The 14,555-nt window shown below is 50.2% G+C and overlaps 1 protein-coding gene across 2 annotated transcripts; it reads left to right on the forward strand.

Moving 5' to 3' along the window:
- The first annotated feature begins 4,991 nt into the window (after nt 1–4,991).
- On the forward strand, nt 4,992–12,023 carry TAC3 (tachykinin precursor 3). 2 transcript variants are annotated; one of them, XM_086713035.1, is made up of 7 exons: nt 4,992–5,152; nt 5,740–5,858; nt 8,219–8,324; nt 8,518–8,547; nt 9,040–9,093; nt 9,490–9,564; nt 11,730–12,023. In XM_086713035.1, the coding sequence occupies exons 2-6, from the start codon at nt 5,745–5,747 to the stop codon at nt 9,561–9,563; spliced, it is 378 nt and encodes a 125-aa protein (XP_086569161.1). In that variant the 5' UTR covers nt 4,992–5,152; nt 5,740–5,744; the 3' UTR covers nt 9,564; nt 11,730–12,023. The 2 variants fall into 2 exon arrangements, with proteins under 2 accessions (XP_086569161.1, XP_025782792.1); XM_025927007.2 differs by having other exon boundaries at nt 4,993–5,152; nt 8,216–8,324.
- The last annotated feature ends 2,532 nt before the right edge of the window (nt 12,024–14,555 follow it).

The following is a 14,555-nucleotide window of genomic DNA, read 5'->3' on the forward strand; positions in this document are numbered from 1 at the left end:
TGAGCTCTGGCGGAGTTTGGAGACACTGGGGTGGGGGTGGGGCAGCCAGCGATGGGGCTCAGGTCGCAGGTGGCCAGTGGGCTGATTCATTAAGTGTGTCCCTGGAGGGAAGAAGCGAGGATCCCTGTCTTGGTGGAAACTAGGATCCTTTGGAGATTTAGCCTAAAAAGAGGCCCCGGGCTGGAGGGCTCACGTGAGCTGAAGAAGCTGGGGAATGCAGCGTCCCCTGCACCCAGGAGCTCCATTGCCCCCTCCATCCCCAAGCTCATTGCTGAGCTTTGTCACATCTGCCCCCCCAACACCCCCTTCCTTTCCATACACCAGAGATGCCAGGCTGCTCCTGCCAACAGTTATCTTGCTAATCACTGTCCCACAGCTGGGGCCTGCAGCTGGTGGCATTTGACAGGGGGAGGCTCCCTGACCCAGACTCCCCCACCCCTATGACTGACCCTCTCCCCCTTGTCTTCATTTATTTTCCCTGTGTCATCACCATTATTTTCTTTTTCGATTTTCAACTGTCTCACACCATCTCGTTGTCCCCATTTCTGTGGACTCTAATATTAATACATAATATTTTGTATAATGCTTTAAATATCTCCCCTTTCCCTTTATATCTGTTTCCTCATAGACTGTGTTGTCTCAGCCTCACCCATCCTGGTCCCTACCTTAAGGGAAAAAGGAGCTCCTATGTTTGCAGTAAAACGTAGATATGTGCTCTGTGAGAGCTTACAAATGGCTGCCTTTGTTCCTGTCTCTGGATGTCTCTCCCTCCTTTCATGATCCCTACCTTCCTTGCCTCTTCCCTGTCTCCACCACTGAGCTCACTGTGCCTCGAGGCTGGGGTTTCCCTCCACCTCGGAGCTTCCACTGGCTTTCCATCGGCAGGCAGCTCACGGCCCCAGGTAATCATGCCGGCGGGAGACCTGATTAACTTCTCCTCTTGCCTGCAGATCAGTCTTGCTCTCTGAGCACAAGCCTGCGGTCTGGCACACCCTGCTCTGGGCTGGGAGAGGGCCCAGGGAGTCAGTTCTTCCCTGACGGATGGGGGGCTGTGCCCTGAGTGAGGGTAGCTTGGGCTCCCATCAGCCTTCCGTCACCCCCCCACAGCTCCCCCCATCCTTGACTTCTCAGAACCGGCGGAGGAGATCCTGTCTGGCAAGAGGGGGCTGGTTATCAGAGGCTGACCGCCCCCGCTCTCTGCCTCATCTCCTGCTCCCAGGGCCCAAATTGTCGTCACTTTCCCAGTGAAGTGTCTGGTCATTTTCAGAAGCAATTTCAGGAGAATATGCAGCTGCTGCTCCCCATCCTGCTTTTCCTTCCCCAGGGCTGAAGGCACTGTCAGCTCTCTGGACTGGGGAGGGGATGGGATGGGGGGGGGAGGGCTCGAGTCCTGGTCTCCCTCCTGTCCCCCCTCCATCAGTCATGTGCTAGTTTGAGGACGGGGCTCAGTTGCCCCACCTGTGCCATGGTGCTTTACAGGGCTCCATCCTGACGGGAGAGGCTGAGGTTCTGCTGCCTCCCTGCTCAGCCAGCCCAGCATTCTCAAAGTCTGGGTTGTTTTTCTGAGGGGCACAAGCCACCCTGGAGCCCCCTAACCCCCATGAGGAGCCATTTTAGCACATCAGCTCAAGCTAGGTCCTCCTGGCTCAGCTCATTTCCTCTGTAGGCTATGAGGGGCTCCTCGCTCTGAGGGCTGGCTTCCAGCTGGCTCCCGCCTGCAGGACTCTGCAGGATGCACGGGTTGCCATCCTTCCACCTCCAGCCCTGGCCCTTCCCTCTCCACCCCGCAACACCCCTCCCAGGATGTTGGAGGAGCCCCCATGCTGCACCCCAGTTGTGTATATGGTGGGCATATGCGGGTCATCTTGCATACACAGCATCCACTTCTACCCCCAAGAACAGTCCACAAATCCAATCTCAGCTCAGCTCAATGCAACACACATTTTCCTCGCCCCCCCCCCCACCCCAGCAACAAAGGGGAGGAGCTCCAGAGTGAGGGTCTTCTAGGGACCCTCTTCCTCTAGGCCAGTGATAGTTCTTGGAGATGTGGCTCAAATCAAAAGTGTCAAAGGAAAAAAACCCCTACGTGCCCTGTAGCTGCAACACCCACTTTACATGCCATTTGCATATGGTCTGTGGGCAAGATGAAGCCCTGCCTGCCAGAGCCCTTCAAAGCCTCCCTCCTTCATCACCTCTCTGGCTTAGTTTAGCATTAGCTCTTTCAAGTCTTTGCTACTCCCAGAGATCAAGGGGTGATCAGTTCTCCCTGCCATTCCCTTGCTCCCCCCATGCTTGGCTCCCGCCATCCTCTGTGAGATGCTGCATCATCAAAGGACATTATTCATGGTGAACCTTTGCTGAAGCCCTGTTTCCCTGATGCCAGAGCTTGGGGGCAGGGACGGGTGGGTTGGGGAGGAAGAGAGAGTCTGCCTCAAATGGGACCCAGGAGGCTTTAGTCCTTAGCCCTCAGTCTAACACTACTCCTCTTGCACCCCCAGTTCCCTCCAGCCTGCCTAGCTTGGACTTCCTTCTCCAGATTGGTAGGGGGAGGAGAGGAGGTAGAAGATGGCTACATCCAGTTGGGATCAGCACTTGATCTTCTCAAAGGCATGAACCTGCCATGTCATTTCCATGTAGACAAGCTCCAGCTTCTTACCCTCTTCCCACCAAAGGGTCCCAACACTGGGTCCTGGCCCATGATTGGCCCAGACAGCCCTGTAATTAGCTGGGTAATGGGAAGCTTTAGATGAAGCCCCACCAGCCTCTCACATAATAAAGGAGCCTTGAGACCCAGCTGCTGCCCTCCCTCAGGGGTGAACGGGGGGCCATGTGCAGGCAGACTTCTCTCAGTATGGACCAAGTCCTAGAGTGGGTGGGGTGTTGAGAGTGTGGAGGGGAGAGACAAGCATTTCAGGACCCTAGCAGCACTTGAAAGGCTCTATGGAGGATCCACACTGTGGGCTGCAATACAAGAAGGAAAACTCAGGGTTCCTTTTTTGTTTTATAAATACATTTTTATTGATCACCTATTATATGCCAAACATTATACAGCTAGGGATTCATGGTAAACAAAACAGACAAAAGTCCTTGCCCATGTGATGCTGACTTTCTGGTGGAGCATGGGGGTAGACAGACTATAAGTAAAGCATTTAGCATGTTGGATGTAATAAGTGATGAAGAGAAGAAACAGAAGGGGGATATGGGCTATAGAAGGGTGGTCATTTTAAGTAGGGTGATTGGGGAAGGCACTGGTGAATGGGGAGTCTTTTTAGTAAGTACCCAATTGCTGCGGTTCTCTTCTCAACCCACGATGTAGTAGAGTGTAAGTCCCCAAATCTCCAGGTCTCTTAGAGAGGGGATTAACTCTTCCTCTGGGAGAGTTAACTGCTTCCTTACTGGTCAAAATTCATAGCATTGCAGTAAAATGAAAGGGAAGTTTGGAGTGAAAAAAGCCCAAAACTGAATTTGTGGCTCTTCTCCAGAAGCTATGTGTCATGGAGCACAAGACTGAATTTTTTTGTAAGATTTAAAAAAAAATTTTTTTTTAATGTTTATTTGTTTCTGAGAGACACAGAGAGACAGAGTGTGAGTGGGGGAGGAGCAGAGAGGAAAGGAGACACAGAATCCGAAGCAGGTTCCAGGCTCCGAGCCATCAGCACAGAGCCCTATGTGGGGCTCGAACCCACAAACCATGAGATAATGACCTGAGCCAAGTCGGATGCTCAACTGACTGAGACACCCAGGTACCCCAAGATTTTTAAAAAATTTTAAGTAATCTCTACACCTAGTGTGGGACTTGAACTTACAACCCCAAGATCAAGAGTTGCATGCTCTACCGAACGAGCCAGCTAGGTGCCCCAAGACCGAACGTTTTGAGCCTCAATTTCCTCACCTGAAAAATAGGAAATGCTAAGAGTGACACATGGCTCTGAAGCTGCTTTCACTTCCCCCTACGCCCCACCCCTTTCCCTTCAGCAGCATCTTCTCCTTCCATCCCCACTCTGAATCTGACTCTCCCCTGGGGTTCTACCTTAGGAATGAAGTGAGCAGTACAAGCACCCTCAACAGAGTGGGCCATTGAAGGAGAGGCTTGAAATGTCTGGGGAGAAGATGCCTGGGCCACAGGGAGACAGACTAGAGTTGGGAAAACATGTAATTGTGAGAAAAAAAGAAGCAATTAAGAGATCAATGATGGGCTGGGCTGGGCTGGGCCTGGCCAGGCCAGGCAAGGATTTGGGGGCAGTTCGGCCACAGTGTTCTCTTCCTCCTTTCCAAGATTATAGCAGAAGGGATAGAAGTTAGAACTCTGAAAGAATGCAACTAAATCAGGCTGATTCAAGGGTCGAGAGGGAGTGGTGTGGGGAGACGCATTCGCACTGGAGTGCTGGGGGGAGGCAGACACGGGAAGTTTCTGCATTCAGTAGCAGGGGAGAAGTACTGACCCTCACTTGGCCTGAGGACCAAGGTGATGGGTCAGCTGCAGCTGGGAGGAGGACAGAGGGAGAAATGAGAATGGGACTGGATGCCAGACTCACCTCCCAGTGCTCAGGGGCCTGAACCTAGTTGTCCCGGTGGTGTGGAAGGGCCAGAGAAGCACCTGCCCGATTTTTTTCTGGCTTGGCAGTTGAGTCTGAAGGTTTAAAGGGTGAGGAGCTGGTGGGTGAACAATGCGTAGAAAGAGACTCAAGGACCACACCTATTGAGCTAGATCCCGCATGGGAATTTTGGGACAAAGCGTATACAACACCATTCCTTAGTGTGCCCAGCTCAGGGGCTGTTGGAAAGTGGGCTGCTGGATAACTCCAGCTGACTGCAGGGTTTGTGTGGTTGTGTGTGTGTGTGTGTGTGTGTGTGTGTGTGTGTGTGTGTGCAGCCTATATCCTCCTTTTTCTCCACCAGCCTCCCCCCTCCCCTCCAGCCACCCTGGGATTGGTGATTCACAGCCCCTCCTCCGGCTCCCCCAGACCCTCCCAGAGCCTTTATCAGGGAGCTGGGCCGGTGTTCCTGCCACATCCTCAGATCCCCTCCACTCCCTGTTTCTCTGCACGGAGGGAGGCAGCGGCACTACCAGCGTGTGGGGAGTGGGCACTGCTGCCGACCAGCTCCCTGATCCTGCTAGACCATCTGCCCTGGGCTCAAAGCTACTCCACAGGTAGGCACGAGTGGGAGAATGTCGGATGGACTGGAGTTGGCACCAAAGGACAGAGGCCAGAGTTAGGAGGGAATAAAGGAGCGGAGGGAATAAAGGTGGCAGCTTTTGATCTGGGAGTAGGGTAGTGGGAAGGTGAGCGGAAAGCACCGATGGGGTTTAAAAACCAGTAATGTTTGGAGCCTGCGGGTTCAGACTGATCCTTCCAATACTAGAAAGTTTTTGCCTAAGTCTGGGTTACCCAGTGCTGGAAAATAGAATCCAGGATCCCTCCTCAAGCTATGGAGACAGACTGGTGCGTGTCCCACAGATCTATCATCTTCCCTGGAAGACTAGCATCTGGCACTTTTGCAACATTGCTCATTGCCAGGTGCTCAGCCTGGGGAGATGTATGGTGGGGGAGTGGGGAAATTGAACCCAAAGGATGGCCCTCCTGCTCAGAGATACTCTCCCCAGAACAGGGCTTGGGGGGTGGATTTGGGGGCTGGGGAAGCAGGATCAAGCCAGGCTGCCAGTTGCATAATGTCTCCTGCATTTGCACCCATGCCGCATCCTCCCTGCACCCCTGTCCTGTCCCTCTGCCCTCCTAGGCACCATGAGGAGTGCCCTGCTGTTCGCAGCCATTCTGGCCATTAGCCTGGTTCACGGTTTGGGGGCTGTCTGTGAGGACTCACAGGAGCAGGTGGTGCCCGGTGGGGGCCACAACAAGGTAAGGCGCCCCCTCTGGTTGTGCCCACTCTGGCAGAGTCCTGGGCAGCGTCATGAGAGCTGGTGCCCTGCCTGTTCCACAGCTGTTGAGAGGAAGGTGGGGTGGAAGTTACCCGGGTTATCCATCAGAGGGTGGGTTTCTCTGACTCTCTGGCGGTCTCCCGTTCTCAGTGTCTCTAGGGATGCCTCTAAGTGTCTCTCTCCCTCTGCGTGTCTTTGATAGCCCTGTACCTAAAAAGTGCCCTACCAATACGTTGTTTGGTTGGTTGATCGGTGACTTAGGGATACTGTGAAGGGTAAGCTAGGGTGGTCCAGCTCAGTTGCTATCCTTCTACAGGGGGCAGATCCTTTCCACTCCCTGGATGGTATGAAATATACTCAGAATTTCTCTCCCAAATGGTCATTTATATGCTATTTTACCTATCAGTTACGTGTATTATTTTATTTTCAAAATTCAAATAAATTCCTATACGCTCTGCTCATCCACCCCCAGTAACCTCAGGTGTTCCTAAGCCCTAACCTCTTCTTTCCTTTTCCTCGCCCTGCTCTAGCCTCTGCTTAGTCAGGATAGGGGGTAAAATCTCCACGAAACAGACCAGGCCCCAATTTCCAAAGTTTCTCTAAGAAAAAGAACAGGAGTTGTCAGGGAAGGGGTACAGGGGGAGAGCAGGGAGGGAGTCTTTTCAAGGTTTTGAAATGGCAGCAATTACATTGGTACACATGCTTTTAAGATGATTATAGGTGGAACTCATTACAAATTCAGTGTGTGAAGTCTAACTGCCTCTCCAGCTCAGATCTGTTTAGCATCTCATTACAGGAGGTGGGCAGAATATTTGAACAATTTGGGAAAAGTGGATGCCTAGGATGTCGTGCGCAGGGCAAAGAGAGAAATCAGTCTTCATCCATATGTGTCGCGGGGCACGCCAGGCTGGCAGCCTTGCGGGTGGCGGCCATTGCACCAGATCCAAAAGACCAGAAGCAGTTCAAAAATATAAAAAATACACAAGGAGTGCCAAAAATGGGCTGGACACTGTGCTCAGAGCCCACAGTTCCAGCTGGAGATGGTCAGAATATCTGGCTGTATTTCTTTAAAGCGAGCTTGCTTCAAGACCTTGGGCCAGGTGGTCAATGAAAGAGAGAGGTTGCCATCTCACCCCTTTTCCCTGAAGGTCTGTGAGGATGAGGGAAATTGGGGTGAGATGAGGGTAGGGTATATGTGTGCCCGGGTAACTGGTTGGTATATGCAGGGTGCATCTGTGTAAATGTGCTGTGTGTGTGCCTGGGAGCCTAAGGACACCTGGGCTCTGGAGAGAGAGGCACCGCTGAGATTCAAGGTGAGAATCTCCAAACATGATCATTGTCATTGTTTCTCTGCAGCTGCAACTAACTGGCTGTGTGGTGTGTGCCCACCAACCATCCTGCTGTGCCCAGGCTGCTTAAAAAAAAAAAAAAAATCAGCAAGACAACGAAGAGCCCCTGGTCCAGAATGGGGTTCAGTTGTAGAGGATAGGAGGTGTCATTCTGAACACACTGTTTTCCAGGCAATCTAAATTCAGTGTAGAAAGGAGAGAGGGAGCGACAACCAGAGGCAGAAATCTATGGAGAAGAAAAGAGAATAAGAGGTGGTGGGAACCACAGGCGGAGAAACATCCACAAACGTACTGCAGAGTAGGGGAATTTCAGGATTGCAGATGCGCCCCTGCTGCCTACGGACACCCATCCCGAGGACTGAGTCCTGTCTGTGACTCAATCATGGAATACAGAGGATGCTTGCTCTGTCCGATGGGCCTTTCTTGGGAGTGGTGGAAATCATGGCTCACTCCCGTAGTGGGGCAACCACATCCTTGGGCAAACTGGTTCCTGATGTGCCAAGGAGAACAGAACCAATGGCCCTTCTCACTGAGAGGCGGCAGGAGATGGGAGAGAGCCCTAAGGGAAAGTCTCCTTTGAGCTTGGGAGACAGTCACCAACTGTCCCAGTTTTCCCAGGACAAGCGTAAGCCCTGAAAGCCCCACATCCCAGGGAAGCTCTTAGTCCTGGACAAACCAGGACACTTGGTCTGCCTACAGGGATGCCCACTGTGTTCTCTTTACCAGCGCTTCTCAAATCTTGCTGTGTATATGCGTTGCCTGGGAGCATATATTGTTAAGTATTTCTAACAAGCCCACAGCAGTGGTGCTGCTGTTCCGTGGACCACAGTTTGAGAGCCCACTTCTCTTCCAGTGTAAACCAGAGGAAATCCTGAAGGAAACAAAATGTCAGGTTTAGCTGTGATGGGCTCAAGAAGAGGTTGTTCTTTGTGGGGAGGGGTAAAAGGATTAGGTGTGAGCCTCAGCCCTCTTTGTTTCTGTCCTTTAGAAGGACTTGGACCTCTACCAGCTGCCTCCATCTTTGCTCCGGAAACTCTATGACAGCCGCTCAGTCTCTCTGGATGGATTGCTCAAAATGCTGAGCAAGGCTAGCGTGGGTAGGAAGCAGCCTTGGGGGAAGTGTGGTGGGGGGGCAAGATTCTGACCATTAAATAGGCTTGGGAGGAGCCTTCAGGTGGGATGGAGACTGGAGATGGCTTGGTGAATAATTGAGGGTTGTGACCTGAATCCCCTCTAACTGTCACTTTCCAGATTCTATTCCCTAGTTACACATTGTTCTTGCTTTCACAGATCCTAAGGAATTGCCACTTCCCCAGAAACGTGAGTAGCCTCTTGTCCCTCCCTGTCTCTGCTGACTGCTTGCTAGCGTTCCATGGGTGTGGGGCCCAGTGACCATTCTGGCTGGCCCCGTCTCAGCTGGCACAGACAATAAGCCAGCTGCAACTGTTCAGCCAGTCTTTCCTGGATGTGAGAGGTCACTGGGAACCAGAAGGAAGCAGGTGTGAGGAGTGTGGTGGACTTTCCCTTCATCAGCTGGTCATTGGGAACCAAGAGGATCTCTTGGTGGCTGTGAAGATTCTAAGCCAAGCACCTGTGGGGGCAGAGAATTCTTGAAGTGTGGAGGAGGGAGAGGTGGGCAGAGAGGGTGAGCTTAGGGGATAGCCTGTTCCCCTAACTCGGGGGACAAGCTGTGGCATGATAAAGAACCAAAGATCAGAAACCCGATTTCAGAAGTCTTGACACATCTCTCCCCCCTCACCCCACTCCCACTGCCCATTATCACTGTTGGCAATGTTGGTCCTTTTTCTACAGGTGACATGCACGACTTCTTCGTGGGACTTATGGGCAAGAGGAACAGCCAGCCAGGTAGGAGTGTGTGGAGGTACAGTGGGAGGGTTTAGGGTACTACTGGCAAAGATATGGCAGAAGTCAAGTGCCTCATATTCGTCACCAGAGGGAAAGACAGGACTTTTCTTAGCTACAGTGAGGGTTCCTTGGCCCTTCTACCCAATCGGGTTGGATCCATGGTCCAGCTCGCCCTAGGAGCACAATGGGGAGACCTTTATAAGATAGTTCTGCTGCAGCTGGGAAGGAGTTGGGGGAATCTGTTTCCTCCCTATCTCCCAAACACAATGTGCTTCTTGTTCCTGACTCTGTCTTCCAACGCTGTCTTTCATGGCTAGCTAGCCCTTCGCTGTTGGGTCAGGGTGAAGGTCACATTCAAAAACATCTCTCCTAACAACACTGTTTACTTTACCCCAGACACTTCTATTGATGTAAACCAAGAGAATGTCCCCAGCTTTGGCACCCTCAAGTATCCCCCCAGTGTGGAATGAGGTAAGAATTGTTGGTTAGGAGAGGAAAGGGACTGTGGGAGCGGGGAGGGGGGAATGGGGTTACCACAAAGGTATTTCCTCTGATGCTACAGGCATTAATACTCATAAATCTGCCTTAAAATATACTGCCAGTGCCCAGCACACTGTTGGCCAAACACACCATCACTTAGAGGTACATACTGGTCTGCAAGAACATGCACACTCACATGCACACACGTGCTCACACACACACACCCTTCTTTCTTTCTTCTTCCCCAGTATCATGGACCCTGGCTGACTCATGAGCACGCATTAGTGGTGGGGAATGGGGAGAGAGGGGCTTCTCCTGTGGCTTCTCTGATGGGCAACTTCTGTTGTTTGGACTCCATTCTCTTATTATCTACGTATAAGATGAAGAGACCATCATCTGAAAATTACAGGCACAATAATTACAATTATTACAATTCGTACGTAAAGTGTTCTGCCTCTTAGGTGGGCTAAAACCTTTCAGATCATTCAGAATCTCCAGTGACTGGGTCCGGCATGTAGTTCTTCACAAGAGTGCTTTAGGAAGAAATGCAAGGAACTCTGAAATTTAACAGGGTGTAACTAGCTTGGTTGCTTTGTGTAGCAAAATGGGTAAGAGCATAGCCTGAGTTTGAATCCTAGATCTGCAGCTCACTGGCTGTGTCCCCTTGGCCAAGTTATATAACCCTTCTGTGCCTCAGTTTCCTCATCTGAAAAGTGGGAGGGATATTATTTTGCAGGGTTGTGCTTTTGAGGATTGAGCGTAGGTAAAGTCTTCAGAACAGTACCTGGCACACAGTGCATAGTGCTGTGTGTTGGCTGTGTTAGGATTACTGCCGTCTGGGAGGCATGGGTAATGTCCCAGTGTCCCCCCTGCCTGGCTCTGGTCTGTCTGCCTAGAGCTGGCTCGGCTGGACCCTGGGCTTGAGTGGGCTGACAGATCTCTCCCTTAGTGTTCGAGTATGAGCGTCTCCCAGGGAAGCGTCTAGTCAAAACACAGAAACTACCGTGTCAACCCCATCTTCCCCCACACGGCAATAGCGGCCCAACTGATGGATTTCTTTGCATTCTGAAGAAAGATGGTGTGGGGGGAGAAAAAGAGAGGCATCGGGAAGCCTCTGTGAGCACAGAGAGACTCCTGTCCCTGTCCCTGTATCCCTGTTACCCGCAGTCACCGGTCTCAGGGGAGAGCAGAGGAGCAAGAGCTCTCGATGGCTCTCGATGAAACTGCCTGTGCATGGCTCTCTGGGCCCGGAGACTAGGTCTAGCCCCCCATTCAGTGTTGGGTGAGAGGGCACAAAGAGCCGTAATAACCGTAACTCGCTGATTACATGGTACTTACCGTATCATTTTGCTCTCATTAGACGGTTATTTCAGTCCTGCCGACCGCCAGATAATTATACGGGCAGCTATATCTGGATGACATAGTCTCCCCCAGCGTTATGCATCGGCCATAAAGATAATTACAGTGCAATTTTGCCATAGTATTTTATACAAATGGTGGAAACAAGTGCATTGTGGAAATCTACTTTTAATGCTCGCTGGTGAATCTAGGCTCTTTCAGAGGGGCCAGTCTCATAATTACAGCCTTCATAATGTCACCACTGATGGAGCATTCTCAACCTGTTAGGTGCCAGGAAGAATAGCACATAAAGTCCCCGGAGGCTGGCATTTAAAGGAGATTAGATGAGATGGATCAACACAGATCATTGTGTCATCTGATTTCATTCATGTGAAACTGCTAACAAAGGAAGTGATCCCTGGGCCTCTTCTTCCTCTGGGAGGTTTCTGGAAAGAGGAGGAGGGACTGGGGGACCCTGGAGAAGCATCAGCACCCAGGCACGTTGAATGGGGCTGTAGTTTGCCTGACTCATGGGATGCTGAGCACGGGAGCCTGCTTAAGATTCTTTTTCTCTCCCTTTGCTCCTCTCCCTCTCTTAAAAAAAAAAAAATAATAAGTAGCATGGTAAACTTGCAGCTGGGAAGGAACAAGCTCCTGCGGCTAGAAGAGTTCAGTCCTCCACTTCAAAGGCTACAGGGAGAGCTGAGGGCTGAGACTTCTGTTCTCTTTTCCTCCCTTACATACCCCACTGCTTCCCCGATGAGTGGTCGGTGGGAGTTTTACAGGATAGAAGATGTGATTTCATTTTTGCTCCTCAGCACTCCACTTCTGGACTCGTGGGCTGCATCATGAAGACACCTGCCCCCCACCTCCCAAACCCCAGCTGCACGTGCTCTATTTCCCTTTCTTCGCCCCCCCCCCACCTTGTAACACTCCTGTGCTTTGACTCCTTCCCCATCCCTCTACCTCACCGTGGTGGAGAAACTGCAGAGTGAGCACCCTCAATCCTAGTGGGCATTGACCCTAGATCCCCTTGGATAATGTAAGTGTCCTACATTTAAAACTATGACATCTCTTTCCATTCCTCAACAATAAAAGATTTTCACATATGACCTAGAGTGATGTATTTATTTGGCTGGTGGGTGAGTTTTTCTCTTCTTTGACTCTTCGAGCTACGTAATATACACATACATGTATACACACATACATATATCATATATAAATGGAAGCATCTTTATTTGCCACGCATATCAATTTTCCCAACAGTGCCTTCAGCAGTGCTTCATACAATTAGTATGGAAGATTTATTTAGTAATTAAAAAATAAATGAAGGTGCCTGGGTGGCTCAGTTGGTTGAGCGTCTGACTTCGGCTCAGGTCATGATCTCGCGGTTTATGAATTCCAGCCCTGCATCCGGCTCACTGCTGTCAGCACAGAGCCTGCTTTGGATCCTCTGCTCCCTTTCTCTCTCTGCCTCTCCCCTGCTCATGTTCTCTCTCTCTCTCTCAAAAATAAATAAACATTTAAGAAATAATAAATGAATGAATTTGGAAGATGGTTTCTGGTGGTCAAAGACTTTCACAGACTAGCTTCAGATAAAGGAAAAATATATTCTCAATGGCTTGTCTGTATTTCTAGGATGAGCCTAGGAGACATTAGTCCCTGCATCTGACTCTACTTAGAGAAGGAGAGGGAGGTCAAGGCTGTGCAAGGACTCAGCCACAGAGGAGGATGCATCTATTGAATTCTACCATTTTTCTGTCTCCAAATGTCGAGCATGGATCCTGTAATGGTGACCTATACACATCTTTTACAGTGGAGCCAGTGGTGGACAAGCAAACAACGCTTGGTCTTGCCAGGATGGGGTGTGGATGGGGAAGTTACTACGGAGGCCAAGAAAGAAGGGAGCAGGTATCTTCAGTGTCAGCTGGCCATTTCAGTTATTATAAAGGGAAAACATTTGTCTCAGACTCCTCTACAATGCAACTGACACCAGCCCCTGTAGCACTGGTCTAGCAGTCCACAGAATATGTAAGCCCAAGGATCCCAAGGAGGTGTACTGTACCCTAAGGGAACAGTCTGGGAGACCCTCAGGCTCCGTATTTTAGCCCAGTGCAGGGCCTGGCAGTACCCCCTGAACTACCCTGCTACAACATCAACGCTCCATTCCCCCAAAGCAGTGTAGAGACAGGGCCACGGAGCCAGAGGTCGCTTCCTACAGTTCCTTCACCCCAGTGAAAGTTCTCTCTTCCCAGAACCTTAATGGGGCAACTTTGGACCCACAGCTGAACGGCGGGGATGGGGGAGGAGAGAAAGCTCAACTCAGCATCCCTTAGGTCAGGTTTATTGCTACAGGTCAAAGAATGTTCTTACCCCAGAGTCTCAAGCCTTTCTTCAGTGACTCATCATGTTGGCTTTTCAAAATCATCTATCTAGGTTTTAAAGTGGGGTAACTTTTGCAGAGTCTGGGGAATTTATTTAGGTCATGAAAGCTTCAAGAGTTGTTTCTGCTCAGACTTGGGAGATGGGCGTGTGTGCTGAGATGACACAGTGCTTTGCCAAGTAGGAGCATAAATGCAGAAAGGTTGCTCTCTGGTGGGGCTGACAAAAATTGCAGTCCTTGGGATTCCAGGAAAAAGGAAGCCAAATTTTAAGTCAGATTCCTGTTTTTGTACTTGGAGAATGTGTGAAGGAATACTGGCCCTCCTCTTCCTGTTGTAAAGAGGTTGGTGCCTAAGGAGACCTGGCCAATAAGACCTTGACCGGATTTGTGGCTTCTCCACTTAGCTGGGTGTGTGTGTGTGTGTGTGTGTGTGTGTGTGTGTGTGTGTGTGTGTGACTGGGATTGCATGGTGATTTTTACTTTAAAAAGATTTCAGTCTTAAAGTTTCTGGACTAATTCCAACGTGTGTGGAGGTGTGGTTTCGCCACACTAACAAGCAGTGCTCTGACACTGTCTACCCAAAGATAATATCAGATTCCACAGGTTAAGAGCTCTGAGGCACTGAGACTGCCTCTTGCTTGGGATGCCCTCTCATGTCCAGGTTGTTACCTGTGTTCTGACCTACAGGCTCTGGTAATGAAATAAAATATATATATATATATATATATATATATATATATATATATATATATATATATATATATTTCTTATTATAAATTACAATATCACAACTATAAACAGTATAAACTTTAATCTACACCTTTAGGATGGTTTCTTAGCTCGTGAAGTACATTTACCAGGGTCAACACTCCCCCAGAGATAGTTAAGGCATTTGGTTAGGAAGCTTGAAGAGGCCCCAGACTCTTGCAGCCTAACGTCTCAGAGTCATGCTGGAGGTGTGGAGTCTATCAGTTGTGTGAGGGTCCACTTTAGGGGCACACTCGGTCACCTCGTCCAACTGTGGGGGTTGGCCTGCCACTGGAACGTGTATCAGCTTCCAAGTGACCCTTTCGTGAAAGAGCTAAGTGGGATTGTCTGCCCCCCAAACTACAAGAGGGTCCTATGACCGTTTTTGTATCTCCTTGCTAATAAATATTATATGATTGGTGTCATTTGGTAGAACACTTGCTTTTGGTATAATCTAACACCAGTTAGTGAGGTTGTGGAACGGGGGACACCCAATCTCCCACATGCGTCAAGA

The sequence above is a fragment of the Puma concolor genome, chromosome B4 (assembly GCF_028749965.1).
Source record: "Puma concolor isolate L17-30 chromosome B4, mPumCon1.1.hap2, whole genome shotgun sequence".
In the NCBI taxonomy this organism is placed as follows: domain Eukaryota; kingdom Metazoa; phylum Chordata; class Mammalia; order Carnivora; family Felidae; genus Puma; species Puma concolor.

Bases quoted from the DNA above. Each gene is read 5' to 3' on its own strand.
- TAC3 (XM_025927007.2), top strand. From the start codon at position 5,745: ATGAGGAGTGCCCTGCTGTTCGCAGCCATTCTGGCCATTAGCCTGGTT. The intron at 5,859-8,215 runs GTAAGGCGCCCC...TCTGTCCTTTAG, and splicing joins CCGGTGGGGGCCACAACAAG to AAGGACTTGGACCTCTACCA. The intron at 8,325-8,517 runs GTAGGAAGCAGC...TTGCTTTCACAG, and splicing joins GCTGAGCAAGGCTAGCGTGG to ATCCTAAGGAATTGCCACTT.